General features: G+C 34.5%; 1 protein-coding gene across 1 annotated transcript in view; it reads right to left on the reverse strand.

Moving 5' to 3' along the window:
- The window catches only part of LOC135218783 (protein NDNF-like), a 64,998-nt gene that overhangs the window by 3,287 nt on the left and 41,019 nt on the right, over window positions 1-20,692 (reverse strand). Inside the window, exons 2-5 of the mRNA XM_064255233.1 lie at window positions 19,218-19,528; window positions 2,415-2,979; window positions 2,338-2,373; window positions 1,705-1,838 (exon numbers count right to left, since the gene is read on the reverse strand). Coding sequence (XP_064111303.1) covers window positions 1,705-1,838; window positions 2,338-2,373; window positions 2,415-2,979; window positions 19,218-19,510 — 1,028 coding nt within the window. The 5' untranslated portion in view covers window positions 19,511-19,528. The remainder of the gene's footprint in view (window positions 1-1,704; window positions 1,839-2,337; window positions 2,374-2,414; window positions 2,980-19,217; window positions 19,529-20,692) is intronic.

Here is a 20,692-nt window from a genome sequence, read left to right on the forward strand (position 1 = left end):
GCCATGGCGGGCGATGGGGGAGGGTTACGTAACAGTAGGAGAAGGTAATAAAGAGTACAATAGGCGAAAATGTTTGGACAACACTGCTGTAGAGCACTGTATGTGATTATATCAGCTGATTTATATTTTTGTATTGTATTTTCTCTTCCTACCACAATGATCATGATTTTTCTTTAAATATATGAATGTTTCTAAAATAATGTTTCTTCAATTGTACACTGGTTCAATTGTCATTGGTTCAATTGTCCACTGGTTAAGTTGTCCTCTGGTTCAATTGTCACTGGTTCAGTTGTTCACTGGTTCAGTTGTCCACTGGTTCAGTTGCTCAATGGTTCAGTTGTCATTGGTTCAATTGTCCACTGGTTAAGTTGTCCTCTGGTTCAATTGTCCACTGGTTAAGTTGTCCTCTGGTTCAATTGTCCACTGGTTCAGTTGCCCAATGGTTCAGTTGCCCAATGGTTCAGTTGTCATTGTTCAATTGTCCACTGGTTAAGTTGTCCTCTGGTTCAATTGTCACTGGTTCACATGTCCACTGGTTCAGTTGTCATTGGTTCAATTGTCACTGGTTCAGTTGTCCACTGGTTCAGTTGTCATTGGTTCAATTGTTACCAGTTCAATTGTCCACTGGCTCAGTTGTCCACTGGTTCAGTTGTCAATGGCTCAGTTATTCAGTTATCACTGGTTCAATTGTCCACTGGTTAACTTATCCTCTGGTTCAATTGTCACTGGTTCAGTTGTCATTGGTTCAATTGTCCACTGGTTAAGTTGTCCTCTGGTTCAATTGTCACTGGTTCAGTTGTCCACTGGTTCAGTTGCCCAATGGTTCAGTTGTCATTGGTTCAATTGTCCACTGGTTAAGTTGTCCTCTGGTTCAATTGTCACTGGTTTAATTGTTTACTGGTTCAGTTGTCATTGGTTCAATTGTCACTGGTTCAATTGCCCACTGGTTAAGTTGTCCTCTGGTTCAATTGTCACTAGTTCAGCTGTCCACAGGTTCAGTTGTCATTGGTTCATGTCACTGGTTCAGTTGTCCACCTTTCAGTTGCCCAATGGTTCAGTTGTCATTGGTTCAATTATCCACTAGTTAAGTTGTCATCTGGTTCAATTGTCACTGGTTCATTTGTCCACTGGTTCAGTTGCCCAATGGTTCAATTGTCCACTGGTTCAGTTGTCCACTGGTTCAGTTGCCACTAATTCAAATGTCACTGGTTCAGTTGTCCTAGAATCATTAATTCATTTCAATGAAAGACAGCTCAGTTGTGGATAATATCAATTCATTCGATATTAGCTTTGAAAGTAGGAAAGGAGTATATTGATGTAGAATAAGTGTCTATCTGAGCAATTAGAACGGAACTTGAGTAATTGCAATGTACTACAAATTCCTAATAGCACGCTAATAGGACAGACAGAAAAGTAGTATAATTACATCTCAGCTACCTGACAAGTAAATTGAAAAATGAATAATTCATAATCTCATTCATCAACTTATTCATAGAATTTCTTAACAGAAAAGTACAGAGTTATACTTATTTACCTTGGAGACCTACGCAATTACAAAAGATCCAAATATTCATACACAATTACTTCTCAGCTACCTAACAGGTAGAATGAAAAATGAATGATTCAGAATTTCATTCATCAACTCATTCACAAAATTCAAGAGGACAGAAGTGAAGAAATATATAGCTACTTATTTCACTTTACCTAGGAGACCAGCGCAATATTATACCTTCCGGGGAGGAGGTGCTGGTAGAACTGACAGGTGCAGTGACAGGTGTGGGGGACCAGTCCTTTTGGGCTTTGATGTGGATATAGCTTGACCCCCACACAGGTCGCACCTGTAATGAGAAGTTTTCATTGGCATCAAATGACAACTACATTTCCTTCACAGAGAAATGAATATGATAAATTATGAAAAAAGTGCTCCCATAAAATATTTTTTACTAATATGGGTCATTTGCAAATACTGCACATGTAATTAATAATAATAATAATAATAATAATAATAATAATAATAATAATAATAATAATAGTAATTATTATTATGATAATAATAATCATAATATTCTTTATAATCGTGTATGCATATATGTAGTAAGAAATGTATTAATTGTGAATCTTGGGCGTTTTTTACACCTGTCTTCACTACACGTACATTAACACACGATCAATGTACGCAAACACATACACGTCCATAAGTTTGCGTATGAGCGTGTGTTTCACAGAAAGAAATTTGACTCGACTACACTGTCTCAGCCCCCGAAAGCTCTTATAGGCAACCAATATTCGACAATGATAAAAACCAAGAGTGATAGAGCATATCCTAAGATCTCTTACCTGGAGAACATAGAGTCCAGGTGGCATGGACTGCCTCTGAAACACGATGGATTCGTGACCTTCGTAGATTTTTAAAAGAATTTCTTCACGAGGACTCTCGCCAGTCTTGAAAATATCTGGAATACTCTTTCCTTTAGATAACTGTCCCTCTGATGGATCCCTTTTCCTCTCATGCTGTTTTCAGGATTCTTTCGGGGATAGGGACCACCGCCAGTACGCTCTACAGTTACCTTAGAATGAGTTCTTTTTTCAGCCCAGTGTCGCTTTCTCTCATTGAGGAGGTCCCTTGACCTAGGGCCAGGATCAGGGAGCCGTGAATCTCTCGGCCTCCTCCTCCTCCTCCTCCTGCCCAAAAACCCCGAGTTCTTGTAATCCGCGAACACCGAGCTCAAGTCGAACCACTTGGGGTCCCTCGTTATCATGTTGTAGTCGTAGAGGTAAGTGTCGTAGAACTCGTCATCCTGGGTGACGTTGGACAGGTGGTGGTCGCTGGGGGTGATCCAGGCCTTCTTGAGGCTGTCGTAATCTCCGTCGGTCTTCGAAGAGGGTCGTAGCCGAAGAGATAACGACCATGACAGTGGAGATGCACAGGGCGTCACGGTGATTGTCAAGGGGCCTTTCTCTACCAGAGGGAAGAGCAATCTGTAAGAAAGGAAACTTTCTGTGAGAGGATATTTTCGACCATTTACGAAATTCAGACTGTCAACTCAAGCAGTGGGTAGGCACTTTCGGGCATTCAACGCTTATTAGGACAGAGAAATAATATTAAGTTGGAGTGGTTGGACAGCAAAATACAGATCATACGATAAGAGATGCATGAAGTACAAGGATCAAATAGCGGAACTGGGAGAAAGTGGACAGACAAACCACGATATGGCAATGATAAGGTAGTAGCGTTATAGCGGCGCGACGTCCAAAAGGATTGGAGTATCTATTTACTAATTGCCTCTGTTACACTTTGAAATGCGATTTAATAAATATCCCTCCATAAATTTAAATGGTGAATATTATTTTGGACATATGAAATATTGTAGTTCAAGGGAAGGTCGAAATTGAAAAAAATCGAACTGACGAAATGTTGCACAAATAAGGTTTTTTTGCGAGTGACTTTTAGACGAACATGATCCTGGAGACTGATGTCATGGGATTTTCCACGGTTTTTTGAAACTTCTCAGTCTTGTTCTCGTGTGCATTTGGGACCTTATTGTCAGTTGTTTTAAATTGATAATCTTTTGTAAGTTGTTCGTTGGCGCGAGTCCGCCTTTCAATTCGTGTAGTCAGTGCCGTTAATGAGGGGGGTGGGGTCCTATTTGAAATCACCCCCGAGCCCCCGATCACTGGTATTGCCAAAGCTGCTGCTAATTTTATTTCACAGTGCTTTCCTTTCAACAGACCTAAGAAGAATATAATATTATTATATTATAATATTAATTAATATATATCTATATAATATATATATATATATAATATATATAATATTATGATATATATATATATATATATATATATATATATATATATATATATATATATATATATTTATATATATATATATATATATATAGATATATATATATATATATTATATATAATCTATAATTAGATATATCTATATATATATATATCATATATATAATATATATATATAATAATATATATTAAAAATTAATTCTATATATATATATATATGATATATATATATATATATATATATATATATTATTTATACTATATTATATATAGTATATATATATATTTATATATAAAATAAATATATATAATTATATATATATATATAATATCTATATATATCATATATATGTTAATAAATTATATATATAGATCTAATATAATATCTGTAATATATATATCTTATACTATATATATATCTCTATAGATATTATAGATATTTATAATATATAGATTATATATATAGCGATTTATTAATATATATATAGACACTGTATAATTATACAGATTTACATAGTATATATAAATGATATATGATATTGCATATATAGATGGTAATATATATATATATATATATATAATATTATATAGGTATATAGAATTATATATATATATAATATAATATATATATATATATAGAGACATATAGATATTATATATATCTATATATAATTATGATATATATATATATATATATATATATATATATCTCATATACATAAATTAAATAATATAATTATATATATAATATATATACTTATATATAATTATAATATTATATATATAGATATAATATATATATATATATATAGAGACATATATATTTATTACACACATATATATATATATATATATATATATATATATATATATATATATATATATATATATATATATATATATATTTATATTTATATATCTTACAAATATGTAAGGTGAAGTGAAATCACATATCACGGCTTGCTTGGAGACAGGCTGAGCTGTAGGGGCAACTTACGTGAAAGAAGGAATTTGTATACGCAAGCAGTTTAACCGAGAGATCACTCACCCTGTCGTGAGGCATGTACATTCGTTTGTACAGATGTTACAGGCCTAATAGTCCAAGGCACTTACAAAAGTCACATTCTTTTTCGGGAGAGAAAGCCCCATCATAAAGGTAGGACATATTTTGTAAAGACTTAGAAAACCGTTACCTTTGAAAAAGAGAGATAAGTGTGAGATACTCTCTTTACGTGAATACTTTGAAAAGAGTGATGTGTGTAGTCTATCTTTTATCCATTATTATCTTTATTACAGATGGGTCCTATTCCATGGCTAATTTAGAGACGGGATTCTCTAACCTGACTATGTTAAATGAACTTATTGGCATTTTGGGTCTGGGAGTGAATTCTTAGTCATGAGGGTAGAATGTTAACTTACTGGTTTCTTTATGGGCAGATTTGGGTTTTCTGTCATTATGACTTGTTAATCATTTTGTTCTATTTTATGTTCAACTGCTTTGGGTAATAAATAGTATATTTCTATACTTACGAGATCTTAATAGCCTAACGACATAGTTGCAGACAGAGGGCACCACTGGCGACAGGTAAGAGATTATGATTTGTGTAGTTTAATAAAAGGGCAGGTAAGAGCGGTGGCAGGCAGTTTTATAAGATGCAGGTACGCTAACGAAGAGACTGGTGACCAGATGGGTTTCTTTTTTGGTAGGAAAAAGGGGTTATTAATCATGTCACAGGCAACTCGGGGCTCTTTTTGCTGATTCAATGGGTTGGAGAGAGAGAAGCTGTTCATCTCTTGGGCTAAGTCAGTATCAGCTTCTTGGGGTTCTAGAATAACAGTGTTTTAAAACGTGAAGGGGAAAAGTTTAATTTTCGACGTATTAAAGTGTTTCGGAAGTGTAGGAAATAGTTCACGCATATTTGCGGTGCGTATACGAATTCGGTTTCCAGTCATATGAAGATGTGAGTGTATTTTCAAGTTTTCTTTCTTATTTTCTTCCTTTTATCCTTTATATTTTTTTTTTTTACCTTTTTGTTGTTGTTTATGTTCCTTGTGTTTGTTTGGGGCGAATTTACTCGAGTGGAGATTTTGTTGCGAGTCTGGTTACCAGGGCAAATTGATTGATAAGCGTTTTACATTTTTTTTTCCTTTTCTATCTCCTCCCTATTTTTTATTTTTTTATTGTTGCTTTCTTGGGGAAATATACTGGGCGTGGGGCGCGTTTGCCTTTTGTTATCCATTATTGTGTTAATTTTTCTTGATTGGGTTTGGTGTATATAAATACATTGATGTTATTGAGATCGGGGAAGCTTATAGAACAAAATAGCTTTCGGAAACAGAGAAAAATGGCGGACGCTAAAAATACCACAACACTACTACATCACGTAACAAACGTGAGTGCAGGCGTGAGTCCAATTAGAGGGATTGTAGATGGCGTCTTATCACAGCCTATTCAAATCTTTATTGAAGGAGTTAATAATTATTTAGTGGGAAAGAATATATTAGACGATGTAGAGGCATTTAGAGAGGCGAAAGCTTTGCTAGATTTCAATAGGGGTGACCTCTCCCACCGTTCCAGGAGTTTCCAATTTACAAAATGTCGTACCTGGACGGACTTGCAAGCATTTTTGAAAACAGCGTATGGCTCAAAGGAACACGGAGATATGGTGAGGGACCTTCGGGGTCTTTATAAACTACGGAAGGGCAAAAATAGCCTCGTAGAACATAGTTCAAAACTTTTTGGCGCAGTGGCGGATTGGGTAGGAAAATTGAAAACATCTAAATGGGTTACAGGGCATAATCTCTCTCTGGATAATATTCATAAACTGATTTATTTTTCCCTGCTCTTGCACGAGATACTGGATGCGATAATGGATAGCTTTGATGAAAAGATTGAACCTACTTCAGATGAAGAATTACTTTATACCCAAATAGAAAAACATAGGTCTAAATGTCCCACTGTAGATAGCACAATTTTTAATGGGAGTACAAAGAGACACAGAATTTTCTCCTCCTCATCTGTGCACAAAAGTTGAGTATAACAAAAGATCGATCGATCAAAAGCAACAGCAGTTGCGCTGTTTCAACTGCAATAAACCAGGGCATCCAAAGAAATTGTGTAGGGTTAAATATTGTGGAATGTGTAAAAGTACTGATCATTATTGGCAGTTTTGTCCGTCTCAGACACGGAGAGATGCGAGGTCTACACCTCAAGGTTCTGGTAATTATAATGTGAGAACTTCCCAGGCAGGTCAAACCAGAGGGCAAAGGGATTGGCAAAATTTTTGGAAGCCCGATCAACAAAAAGGGTACAGGTGATTGGTAAATGCCATTGTGGTCTCGTGGGGGACGCCCCAGAGCCCAAGCCTATAGTTTATGGAACAGTAGGGGATGTGGATATCCCGGTGTTCATAGACTCGGGGGCTTCAATAAATCTAATGGACTATAATCTGTATCAATCCATGTTTTCCAATTACCCTTTGCAACCCTCAACGGAGACGGTGTGTGATGTGCAAGCCCATAGATTAAATACCCTGGGTAGGGTTCAAATACAGTTTACTCTCGGTGACAGTGTTAACAGAACCATTTTTGGTGATGAAAAGAATTGCGTTGGGCAATAAACTTTTGCTGGGTCATCCTGCTTGTAGAAGACACAAGATTTCGATCCATGTGGGTGCTAATGGGATAACAGTTGGGATACCAGGTATTTTTCTGCCTTATGAGGACGTGAATAGAACGGAGGACATGGAGGTTATTGAAAGAGGAGATGTGCTCGGTGACATTAATGGCGGTGATACGAGTGTTATGGAGAAAGGTAATATTAAAACACACATTGCTGATATGGGAAATGATTACGGGGGTTCTATCAGAGTTCACAGTGATAACAGTGGTGGTGATGATACTAATATGGATATTATTTCCGATACTAACAATGCTGGGGATGATACTGAGGGTGGTAATGTGTATGGGGTGGTGGAAAGGGGAGGTACTAACCACAAATATAGAGGTGTTTTATCTGAAGATATTATGTTACTACCAGGTTTGAAGACTATGGTAAAAGTTAAATTGAAGGAAATGAGAAAACCCACAGATGTGTGTGTTATTGAAAATAGCGAAAAGCTTAGAGGGATTGTTAGCACGGCATCGGTGAACAGTGTATCCAAGGATGGGTTTACGTGGTTAGAGTTGCTAAACTGTAATGATACAGTTAGGAGATACCAGACGAATACATATATATTGGATTTCCAAGATTGGAGTAGTGATAGTGGTTCAGTGGCTATCGTAGAGGGGAAACCTGAGTTTTCGGAGGCAGAAATGCAATCAAGGAAACGAACATATAGAGAACATTTAGCTAATGCGGATTATAGCGAACACGTTGAAGCGATAAGCGGGCTCTTGGCAGAATTTGGGGATACAGTAGCCTTACAAGGTGATAAATTGGGGTTGACAAATGTGTTAGAGCATAAGGTAAATTTGGAGAGTGGCACAAAACCTATTTATATTCCTGCATATCGCATACCTTTCAAAATCAGAGAACAGGTAGAGAAAGAGGGTTAATAGATGGGCAAGAAGGGAACAGGAATCATTAGACCCCAGCGGCGTGTTCCTCCTTACAACTTTCCCTTGTTAGCGGTGCCTAAGAAAGACGGTTCTGTCCGTGTATGCGTTGATTTTAGACGTTTAAATGAGAAGACGATCCCTGACCGCTACCCAGTCGCGTGCATATCAGATCTTTTTGTTGAAATTGGGGGACATAATATTTATATAGCTCAACTGATTTGGCGCAGGGTTTCTTACAGGCCCCTCTTAGTGAGAGTAGCAAGTAATATACCACTTTTTCAGTGCCCAAGGGACACTATGAATTTACGCGAATGCCTTTCGGTTTATCTGGCAGTCCGATGACTTTTACCAGGTTGGTGAACACAGTTTTGCACGGGTTATTGAGCAAAAATGTTTTTGTGTATATGGATGACATCCTGATCGCAACGGACACGATCGCGCAACATCTGGAAGTGCTTCCAGAAGTACTTAGGAGGCTTAGATTAGCGGGGTTGAAAATGAAGCTAGCCAAGTGCTCGTTCTTGAAAAAGCAGATCACGTATCTAGGTCACGTCATATCTAAGGAAGGAGTTAGAGTAAATGACGATAAAGTCAAAGCAATAGCGAATTTTCGCACCCCTAGATCAAAGAAAGAGATTAAGTCATTCCTGGGTATTGCCAGTTTCTTTAGGAGGTTTGTGAAAAGGTTCTCTAATATAGCAGTTCCCCTAACTGATGTGTTGTGGGAAGACATTCAATTTCAATGGAAGGAACCCCAGGCGGAGAGTTTTCAAAAGCTGAAGGACGCGCTAATGAATCCCCCTGTTTTGAAGTTTCCAGATTTCAGGGAACCTTTTACATTAGTGACTGATGCAAGCCAGGAAGATATAGGTGCTTGCCTTATGCAAAAGTTCGATGGGAAATTTCATCCTATAGCTTTTTATAGCAGGAAGTTCACGACAAAGGGCAGCAACGAGAAGTCCATGGCCACCATAGATAAAGAACCTTTGCAATAGTGTCGAGCTTAGTTCATTTTAAAATGTTACTGATGGGGAATAAAGTAGAAGTTCTTACAGACCACAAACCATTACTAGATCTTTTTAATAAACCCGATTTGTCGCCCAAAAGAGCTCGATGGTTTTTAACTATCAGAGATTTTGATGCAAAGCTCAAATATATAGAGGGCAAATTTAACGTTGTTGCTGATGCTCTCAGCAGGAGTTTTCATGACACGGAAGGTTTCCAAGTCGTGCAAGTCACTAGCGAAACCATACAATGGGATACACCTCTCGTAGAGCAACGGCAAGATGAAGACGAGATTTTAGCAGATGCAAAAGCGTTTCTAAGAGGGGAATTAGTCAGGAAACGTTATAAGTTGCCTTTTTCGGGTTTGGAGTTAGAAGGTAATCTATTGGTTAGGAAAATTAAATATAAGTTGAGAACCAGTGAAAGTAAAGGAGATACGACACAGATCGTAATTCCGAAGGTCCTAATTCCAGTGGTTTTGGATATAGTTCATTGCAGGTTCGGTAGTCCTCACTTGGGAATAGAAAAAACGTATGATGAGGTTCGTGCTAAATACATTTGGAAAAATATGGGGAAAGATGTGGAAAATTTCGTAAGGAATTGTACGGTGTGCAACGCATGTAATCCTGCAAGGACAACTTCATGCAAAATAGGATCGTATCCTATACCGAGTAGACCTTTTCAGAGAATACATATGGATATCTTAGGGAATTTTTGTGAGTCTAGATATGTGAACAAGTACTTGTTAGTGATAATAGATGAACTTACAAGGATAGTAGAAATTTTCCCACTTAAGAATAAAATGGCCGAAGAAGTAGCCATAGCGTTTTTCAATGGTATCATTTGCAGATATCGCTCACCCAGAGTTCTATTAACTGATAATGGGAGGGAATTTGTGAACAAAACCTTGGAATATTTAGCTGAAGTCATGGGGGTACAGAAAGTAACAATTATTCCATACAGACCCGAGGCTAATGGGTTATGCGAACGAGCAAACAGGAAAGTGCTCGAGGCTCTCAGGAAAACTGTAGGTGGTAATGATAAGAATTGGGACAGATATATTAATGTTGTTAGACAGTATTAACACTATGGTTAGTGATTCAATTAAAATGTCCCCATTTGAAGCTTTGTTTGGTTGTCCAGCGCGAGGCACATTTGATTTGCTAACTATGCCTCATCATGGGGAGGATACGGTCGAGGCGTTGGTATCCACAGCAAGAGAGAGACATGCGTGTCTCAGCCGTAATCTCGAATCCACAACCAGAGATATGGTACAGAAGAGTAATAGTAAATCATCTGATCCCAAGATCAATGTCGGAGACAAGGTATTTTTAAAATTTAACGTGAGAAATGAGTTAAATTACAAACTAGGCCCGAAGTTTGAAGGTCCTTATAAAGTCATTGAAGAGAAAACTGGAAACAGATTTGTAGTCTTAAATGAAAAAACAGGTCAGTCGAGGTTAACACATATCTCGAAATTGAAAAGAATTGGTTGTGGTGATTAATATATTGTCGCGCAATTGCATTTTTTTTCCTTTTTATTCTTGCCGTCTGTTTTTTGCGATTTGGTGGCAGAATGCCTTCAGGGTTTTTTCTTTCTCTTTTATTTCCTTCTACTGTTTTTTGTTTTGTTTTTCTTATTATAGGCAATTCTGCGGCGTTTTGGCGTAAGATTTCGAGGTTAATATTTTACTTGGGTACGTGTTGAAATACGGCAAATTTTTGCTTTAGCTGAGAAACGTGATGATAAACATGTGACTGTTCCTGCGTGAATGATATTTGGGCTGAATTTTTGGGTTTTCACGAGCCGAATAGATGACATTGGAGTTTTATATAATTCGGGTAATGTCGTGGGGTGTTATGATTTAACGACAATTTTTTTGGAGGGGGATGATTTTTTTGGCGTGGGGTCATTAATTAAATGGAGGAAATATTTTTATCACTGGAGTGTTGTTATTATTAAGATGATGATTCATATATAAGGAGATGACGTTAATCTTTGGCGGGTGACCTTTTTTGTGGTTATGATTTTTTCTTGAGTTGAATTCCGGGAGTTTTTTCGAGCCAAGAGAAGAGTTCTGTGGTTCTTTCTTTTTGGTTTTGTGACTAATTGGAGGCGAGTGGCATTACTGCATTACGAGGCCTGGGGAGATGTTATTTTTGGAGGCATATAATTGCTGAATTACGAGTTTATCATAGTTTTTTGTCCCGAATAGGTGATAATTTTTTATATAATTGGACAGTATTGTTTGGGAGAATTATGTCTTCGAGATAACTTTGGAGCACCTTGGTCATATCCTGGAGATAGTTCTGTGGAATGTGCTGATGTAGTTTCAGTATAGAACATTTTTTTGAGAATCATGAGTTTCTGGCGTTGCGAGTTTGACTATGCTGCAGTTCGAAGCACCTGAAGTGTTCACAGGTGGATTTTTTGCTAATGTTGCTGTAATGAGTCCGGTTGCGGGTTTTTCCCTTTGGAATTGATTACTCAGGGATTTACACTATTCTTGTAGATGCTGATTATGGCATTCCACAGGAATGTATCATGTAAGGAGATTCTTTTCTGGTCGTTTCTGGTCGATGGGATTGCTGCGGTAGCAGATTCCGTAACGGGTACACATTCCGTTTTGGGAAAGATTTTGAATTATGTATGTTTCTTTTTCTCTTATGTGCGCTGTGTAATGGGGGAAAGTTCACTTATTATATGAGAGATGTTGTAATGGGGGTTAAGCTCTAAATAACATTTTTATTTAAGATAGGAGATATGATTTGTCAGGGTATGTGAGTTGGATAGAAGGGGTGTTTGGCATTATATTTTATGGAGGCTAGTTATATAAACCTAAACGGGGTTTTTTTCTGTTAGACTTATGTGTTCTCTTTTGATAGCATGTTTGTCATATATGGGATTATTTGTGAGGATTCAGTGGGTAAAGATTATATTTGGTTTAGCGAGGAATTTTTTAATATTTGACTAGTAGATTGAGTATATTAATTAGTGATGGATTTGTGGGGTACAACAAGACTTTAGTCATTTTATGACCATGTAGACCTTTTAAATACGGACACACAATGACTTTGGAGAATTCCCAACTCTACGTGATGATGGCGATGGAGACGACTTCGTTCTACAGTACCAGAGGTCGAGTCGAGTCTACACACGAATGGCGTTTCTATGGACTGCCTTTGCAAAGGATGAGATGTCTTCGATATACTGTCTCAGGAATACGTTCTGGGATAAATCAGGAGTCTACGGTCTTCGACGAGGCGGGTGCGAGTAGCACTTGCATAGAAGTCACGGGATATTTCCTTGATAACGGAGTGGTGACCAAGTTTCCTTTAATAAAAAACGTCAAATCTACAGTTTCGCGACGAGAGGGTGTTGGATACACTCATGAGGGTCGCAGATGCTGAATAGTGGCGCGTGCTGAGTTGTTTCGAGTTGGTTTACGCACTCGACCTGCGTCTACAACAGCTCGCTCGTCCTATAGGGATCCCAGCTGTTTGATGGTTCCTGCAGGGTTCTCTTGGATTTCTTCATGGTACTTAGTCGGCGTATCTACAACTCGTCCACAAAAGTGTTTCATAAACACTTACATGGAAACCATGAGGCAGTTCGAATTCCGCCTACAGTGGAGACCGTTACAGTCCCGCTGCTGGAGGATAGTGACGAGGATCAATTCTTCTTCTTCGACGAGCGTTACACTATGCCAATATTAATGATCATGTTGAGTGCTATACTGATCACCATTTGTGTGCTAGGAGTTCTTAAACTTTGGTGTATTCGACGAAGCACAAGGGCTCCAGCAACGGAGGTAGCCCTAAGTCATGTGGTAAATTGATACATTGTGCATTAGTTGCTGATGTGGTGTGCGACAGGAGTGCACAGAGGACATAGGTGGCCGAGCCATCTTACAAATATGTAAGGTTAAGTGAAATCACATATCATGGCTTGCTTGGAGACAGGCTGAGCTGTAGGGGCAGCTTACTTGAATGAAGGAATTTGTATACGCAAGCAGTTTAACCGAGAGATCACTCACCCTGTCGTGAGGCATGTACATTCGTTTGTACAGATGTTACAGGCCTAATAGTCCAAGGCACTTACGAAAGTCACATTCTTTCTCGGTGAACACTAAGAGGAGAGGTGGTACACGCCGAGTGTCGGGAGAGAAAGCCCCATCATAAAGGTAGGACATATTTTGTAAAGTCTTAGAAAACTGTTACCTTTGAAAAAGAGAGAGAAGTGTGAAATACTCTCTTTACGTGAATACTTTGAAAAGAGTGATGTGTGTAGTCTATCTTTTATCCATTATTATCTTTATTACAGATGGGTCCTATTCCATGGCTAATTTAGAGACGGGATTCTCTAACCTGACTATGTTAAATGAACTTATTGACATTTTGGGTCTGGGAGTGAATTCTTAGTCAGGAGGGTAGAATGTTAACTTACTGGTTTCTTTATGGGCAGATTTGGGTTTTCTGTCATTATGACTTGTTAATAATTTTGTTCTATTTTATATTCAACTGCTTTGGGTAATAAATAGTATATTTCTATACTTACGAGATCTTAATAGCCTAACGACATAGTTGCAGACAGAGGGCACCATTGACGACAGGTAAGAGTTTATGATTTGTGTAGTTTAATAAAAGGGGGGTAATATATATATATATATATATATATATATATATATATATATATATATATATATATATATATATATATATATATATATATAATAAATCACAGTAGATGCACGTGACTTCATTAAATAAGCGAATATCACAGGAAAATGATAGGCAGAAATCCAAGCGCCTTCGTCTTTACTAAGACATTGTCAAGGAACGAATGAAATACAGATGGAAAGAAAGTTGTCAGATAAAGAAAAAAAGAGGATCAAGAATACCACATGGTTAATTATCAAAAGGGTAAAAGTCAAAGCGATAATCCAGGATTATCGGATATCATACGGTCACAAACTTAAATATAGAATTAGCCCTAACAGAAACGTATCCATATAAACTCTAAAACATGTAAAATCTGAATATAATAATTTTGTTGCTTATATTTATCTACAACATTTTTCATTATGAAGGCATCGAGTTTAAATAAACCAAGACTTCAATTTAGAACTTTTCTATTATTTGACTTGATGAAACAAGATTCAATGATATTCCCTTTAACTGTGTCAGTACCTGGGATTAAAGCTCTTGCTTGACTACAGTTAATAGGATGATCTAAATCTCTCATATGTATGAGTAATGCAATCAATATTTGTCCAGTTCTCACAGAATATTAGTGCTATTTGATTCGTTATGAAAGAGATATTCCGGTTTGTCCGTAATAGACTTGTTCACACTTTTTGCAAGGAATTTCATATATGCAGCCAAGAAGATCCTTAACAGAACTTTTTATTACTAAATTCTTAACATTAATATTGCTGAAAACATTATTTATGTTGAAAAGCTTTAGAATTCTAGGAATTTCTAAAAACCTCTCGTCAATGGGTAATTTTAGATGTTATGCTTACAAAATCCAAGTTTGTCATTAGTTAGTGTTTCTAGCTTTTTTCCATGCCACATCTACAAAGGTCCTTGGGTATTTAAGTTTCAAGGCAATATCATAAATAGTTTTAATCTCAGCGTCAATAAACTGCGAGCTACAGACGCGTAAAGCTTTTAGGAGCATCCCAGAAAAAACAGAGAATTTAACATTTTAATGGTGATTGGCAATGTTAGTTGATTTACGAAAGACTGTAAAGGTAAGAAAAGAAATCTGGTTGTAAATCTCATTTTCTGATTTTATTTGGAAATGGAAATGTGTTTTTAAATCACGTTTTCTGAATTTATTTGGGAAAAGAAATGTGTGTTTAGATCACGTTTTCTGATTTTATTTGGGAAAATAAATGTTTTTTTTAAAATTACTTTTTCAGATTTGATTTTGGAAAAAAAATGCCTTTTAAAAATACATTTTCTGATTTTATTCGATTTTAAATCACGTTTTTCCATCTTACTTGGGAAAGCAAATGTATTTTTCAATCACATTTTCTGATTTTATGCGGAAGAATAAATGTTTTTAAATTGCATTTCTAAATCATGTCATTAAACTTTATTTGTGAAAAGAAATAGTTTTAAATCACATTTCCTGAATCTATTTGGGAAAAGAAATGTGTTTTTAAATCACGTTTTCAGATTTTATTTGAGAAAGCGAATGTAGTTTGAAATCACATTTTAATTTTTTTTTAAAGAAGTGTGCTTTTAATTCACGCTTCCTGATTTTATTTGAAAAAGGAAAGAAGTTTTTAAATCACATTTTCTGAAATATTTGGTCTAGGAAATATGTTTTTAACTAACGTTTTCTAATTTTATTTTGGAAACGAAATGTCTTATTAGATAAAGTTTTCTGATTTTATTTGGGAAAGGAAACGTGTTTTTAAATAACACATTCTGTTTTATTTGGGAGAAGGAATATGTTTCTAAATTGTATTTGCAGATATTATTTTGGAAAAGAAATTAGTTGAAATCAGGTTTTTTAATTTAATTTTTTTCGAAAGGTAATATGTTTTCAAATCACGATTTCTGATTTTATTTGGAAAAGGAAATGTGTTTTTATGTCATGTATTCTGATATTGTTTTGGAAACAAAATTTCTTGTTAAATAAACTTTTCTTATTGTATTTGAAAAAAGAAATGTGTTTTTAAATTATATTTCTTAAGATTATATTTGGGAAAGTAAAAGTGTGTTGAAATCACGTTTGATTTGCGAAAGGTAGTGTGTTTATAAATCACGTTTTCTTATTTTATTTAGAAAATAAAATATCTATTCAAATAAAGGTTTTGGGGAATGTGCTTTTAAACAAAGTTTTCTTGTTTTATTTCGGAGGAGAAATCTTTTTTTAAATCACCTTTTCTGATTTTATTGGGGAAAAAAACTTGTTTTTAAATACCGTTATCTGATTTTATTTATGAAAGGAAATGTGTTTTTAAATCCCATTATTTATTTTATTCGGGAACAGAAATGTGTTTTTAAGTCACGTTTTCTGATTTTATTTGGGAAAGGATTAAATCACGTATCCTGATGATTTGGGAAAAAGGAAATGATGTAAATCATATTTTCTTCTTATCTCATTTGGGATAAGAAATGCCATATTTAATAACATTTTCTGATTTTATTTCGGTAAAAGAAATGTTTTGCAAATCAATATTTCTCATTTTATTTGGGAAATGAATGTGTTTTTAAATTACATTTTAAAATTTATTTGGGAAAGATATGTCTTCTTGAATCACGCTTTCAGATTTTATTTAGGAAAGAAAATATGTTATTAAATCATATTTTCTGATTTCATTTGGGAGAAAGTAATTATCAGAGTTTAAATCACACACTCAGATTTTATTTGGGAAGAAATTAATTTTTAAATCACATTTCCCGACTTTATTTTGGAAAAGATATAAACCACATTTTCTTATTTTATTTGGTAAAGGAAAAGTTTTTTTTTTAAATCACGTTTTCTGATTTTGTTTGGGAAAAGAAATGTTTGCAATTAAGTTTCCTTGTTTTATTTGGGAAAAGAAATATGTTTTGAATAATATTTTCTGATTTTATTTGGGAAAATAAATGAGTTTTTAAAATGTGTTCTCAGGTTTATTTGGAAAAAGAATTGCCTTTTTAAATCTCTCTTTCTAACATTATTTGATTTTAAATCACATATTCTGATATGCCTTTGGAAAGGAAAGGAAATGTATTTTTAAATAACGTTTTATGATTTTCTTTGGTTAAGATTGTGTTTTTAAATCACGTATTCTGAATTTATTTGGAAAAAGAAATGTTTTATTAATCACGTTTTCTTATTTTATTTTAGTAAATAAATGTATTTTTAAATCATGTTTTCAGATTTCTTTTGGAAAAAATTATTTTTTTTAATAATATTTTCTGATTTTATTTGGGAAAGAAACAGTGTTTTTAAATAAAGTTTTCTGATTTTATTTTGAAAAAGAAAAGTTTTTAAATCACATTTTCTGGTTTTATTTGGGAAAAGAAATGCATTTTTAAATAAAATTTTCTGATTTTATTTTGGAAAAGAAATGTCTTTAAATGAAGTTTTCTGATATTATTTGGGAAAAGAAAATTGTTTTCAAATCAGTTTTTCTTATTTTATTTGAGAAAGGAAATGTGTTTTTAAATTAATTTTAAAATTTTTTTAGGGAAAAGATATGTGTTTTTGAATCATGCTTTATGATTATATTTGGGAAAGGAATTGTGTTTTTAAATCAAATTTTCTGATTTTGTCTGGGGAAAAGAAAATTGTTTTCAAATCACGTTTTATGATTTTATATCTAAAAAAAGAAATGTGGTTTTAATAAAATTTTCTGATTTTATCTGGGGAAAAGACAATTGTTTTTAAATTCCGTTTTCTGATTTTAGGTATGAAAAAAATTGCTTTTAATAACATTCTCTGATTTTATCTGGGGAAAAGAATATTGTTTTTAGATCACGTTTCCTGATTTTATATCAGGAAAGAAAGAAAGGTGCTTTTCAAAAATAACATTTTCTGATTTTATTTGGGAGAAGAAATGTCACTATAAATCCCGTTTTCAGTTTTTATTTCGGAAAGAAAAAATGATTTTAAGTCATATTTTCTTATTTTATTTTGGAAAACAAATGTGTTTTGAATCACATTTTCTGATTATTATCTGAGAAAATACATGTTTTTTTTTAATCACGTTTTCTGATTTTATTTGTTTGTAATTAACTTTTTCGGATTTCACTCTGGCAAAGGGAATGTGATTTTAAATAACATTTTATGAGTTCATTTAAGAAAAAAAATGTATCTTTAATTAATGTATTCTGTTTTCATATGGGAAGGGAAATGTGTTATTAGTCACATTTTCTGATTTTATTTAGGAAAAGAAATATTTTTAAATCACGCTTTCTGATTTTATTTGGGAAGATAAATGTTTTTAAATCACATCTTCTGATTTTATTTGGGAAAAGAAAAGTGTTTTTAAATCACGTTTTCTGATATTATTTAGGAAATGAAATGTATTTTTAAATAGTTTTTTCTGGTTTTATTTGGGAAAATAAATGTTTTAAAATTACGTTTCCTGATTTCATTTGGGGAAGATATTCCTTTTAAATCACATTTTCTGATTTTATTTTGGAAAAGAAATGTATTTTCAAATAACATTATCATTCACGATGTTCTAAATTGTTAAACCGTCACCAAATTTTCACTAATAATATAATAATATAAATTTGAACAAAGATCAGTAAAATGAAAAAGAAAATGACAAATTCTACTGTAATATACTAACAGAAAATTCAGCATTTGCGTTTTAAAGCATAAGATGAATACTACGTATCATCCATAAGTACTGATATACAGAATCAATGAAAAACATTTGTTTACAAAAAGATGCTTTACCTAAGTTTAACCGAGTACTGAAACGTATGGTACAGTGGTGATCAAAAGTCTTGCAATTTTTAGAAGGGCGTTGTGAGGGGGGGAAGGACCTGTTAATCTATTTATAATTAACAATCATGAGAAATAAGGAGCATATATTCTAACAGGTAGTCTAGATTTTTATTAATATATAATTGAAGTAGGTGAAATCCCTGTGGAGAAGGGAATATTAATATTATTAATCATATACATATGAAATGTTAGTGTTATTTTTCATATAATATCTAAATTATCATAAGAAAGAAGAAAGGAATAGATAAAAAAAGGTGAATATTTAAAATAAATAAAAAGATAAGATATCAGTCAACCATCAGTGATCTAAAAGACAGAACACAATAATCCCATTTGCCAAGCTCCCAAACCCCAGCCCCTGTCCCCCTCTGGCCTTGACCTTTTGACCTCCGTGTGGAGGACGTAAGTGGAGACCTCACGACCGCTGGGCAGGACCTTTACATCGTAGGAACGGTCATCTTCCGTCAAGAATTCTTCCACCAGGCTATATGTCCTGGCGTCTTCCTCCTCCGAATTGTTCCTCGGGTAGACGTCGTTTGAGGACGAGGTTAAGTCAGCTGAGGAGGAGGAAGAGGTTGAAGGAATAGTTGAGGTAGAAGAAGAACCATTGGTCAGAGAGATAAAGATTGAGAAGGCCAACAGGAGCTGAAGGAGTTGATGCCTCTTCTCCATGACATCTCCAGGATTTGTCTGTGAAAGAAATGACTTTTGTTAGTTTATTGTTATTTTCTCTATCTTTGGGGGGTTTCGTTTTGGAACTAAGATAGACAGTTATAGTATAATCATAAAGAGAACACTAAATTTCACACACACTTATATATAAGTAAATAAATAAATGTGTACATAATAATACACGATATATATATATATATATATATATATATATATATATATATATATATATATATATATATATATATATATATATATATATATATATCATCAGGGGAACAATAGGGAAAGGCATCATACTCAGGTACATTTATTTTGCCGACGTTTCACGGCTCATAGTCGCATCCTCAAGGCTATAATTAAAGATCAACACACGAACATCAAAACTACGCACTGCATACTACATAAAAATTATGCAATATTTAAAAATTCAATGAAGATCAGCATGTAGAACATCTAAAAATTTATGAATACCTTAAAACAGATAAACACTAAGCACTTAAACAGTAAGGCTATTCTGTACCTTATCCTCGCAAAGGCCGGGCAATGACAGAGAATTTAAAAAAAAATATAAACTAGCACTCTAAGCGATGAACAACTGAACAAAGGAGAATTGCGTATTTGAGGACGGAACTATCTTTTTTATCATAATGGATTCAAAGGTTGTTAGGTCGTTTCATTTTGTATTTGGCCTATAATAGTAAAATCATTATCATTAATGTGTTTTACATGATTTAGAGTGGTTCCTGATATTTGACAGTTCGGGGTTTGTTAATCTGCTGCCCGTTCTAAAACTTAAGCCCCTGTTAGAATCTATTCTCACTTTCAGTAACCTCTTCGTACAACCCACATAAGTCCCGTGATCACATCTCAGGCACACACACACACACACACACACACACACACACACACACACACACACACACATATATATATATATATATATATATATATATATATATATATATATAACAACATTAGATTTTAGAAGAGGACTGAGGCGTTCTTTCGTTTTAAACAGGGATCCGATAGTTCATGGATTTTTTGGAACGATTTTAAGGTTCAGTGCCAGGAATTCTTTTTGAATAATTGCCAGGAACTCTTTTCTAAAGAGGTCGTCATGAAGAAAAGGGAAGCTAGCAAACATTTTTAATTTTGGTACTGTCAAAACCGTTGGCACCT

The sequence above is a fragment of the Macrobrachium nipponense genome, chromosome 1, assembly GCF_015104395.2.
Source record: "Macrobrachium nipponense isolate FS-2020 chromosome 1, ASM1510439v2, whole genome shotgun sequence".
NCBI lineage: Eukaryota > Metazoa > Arthropoda > Malacostraca > Decapoda > Palaemonidae > Macrobrachium > Macrobrachium nipponense.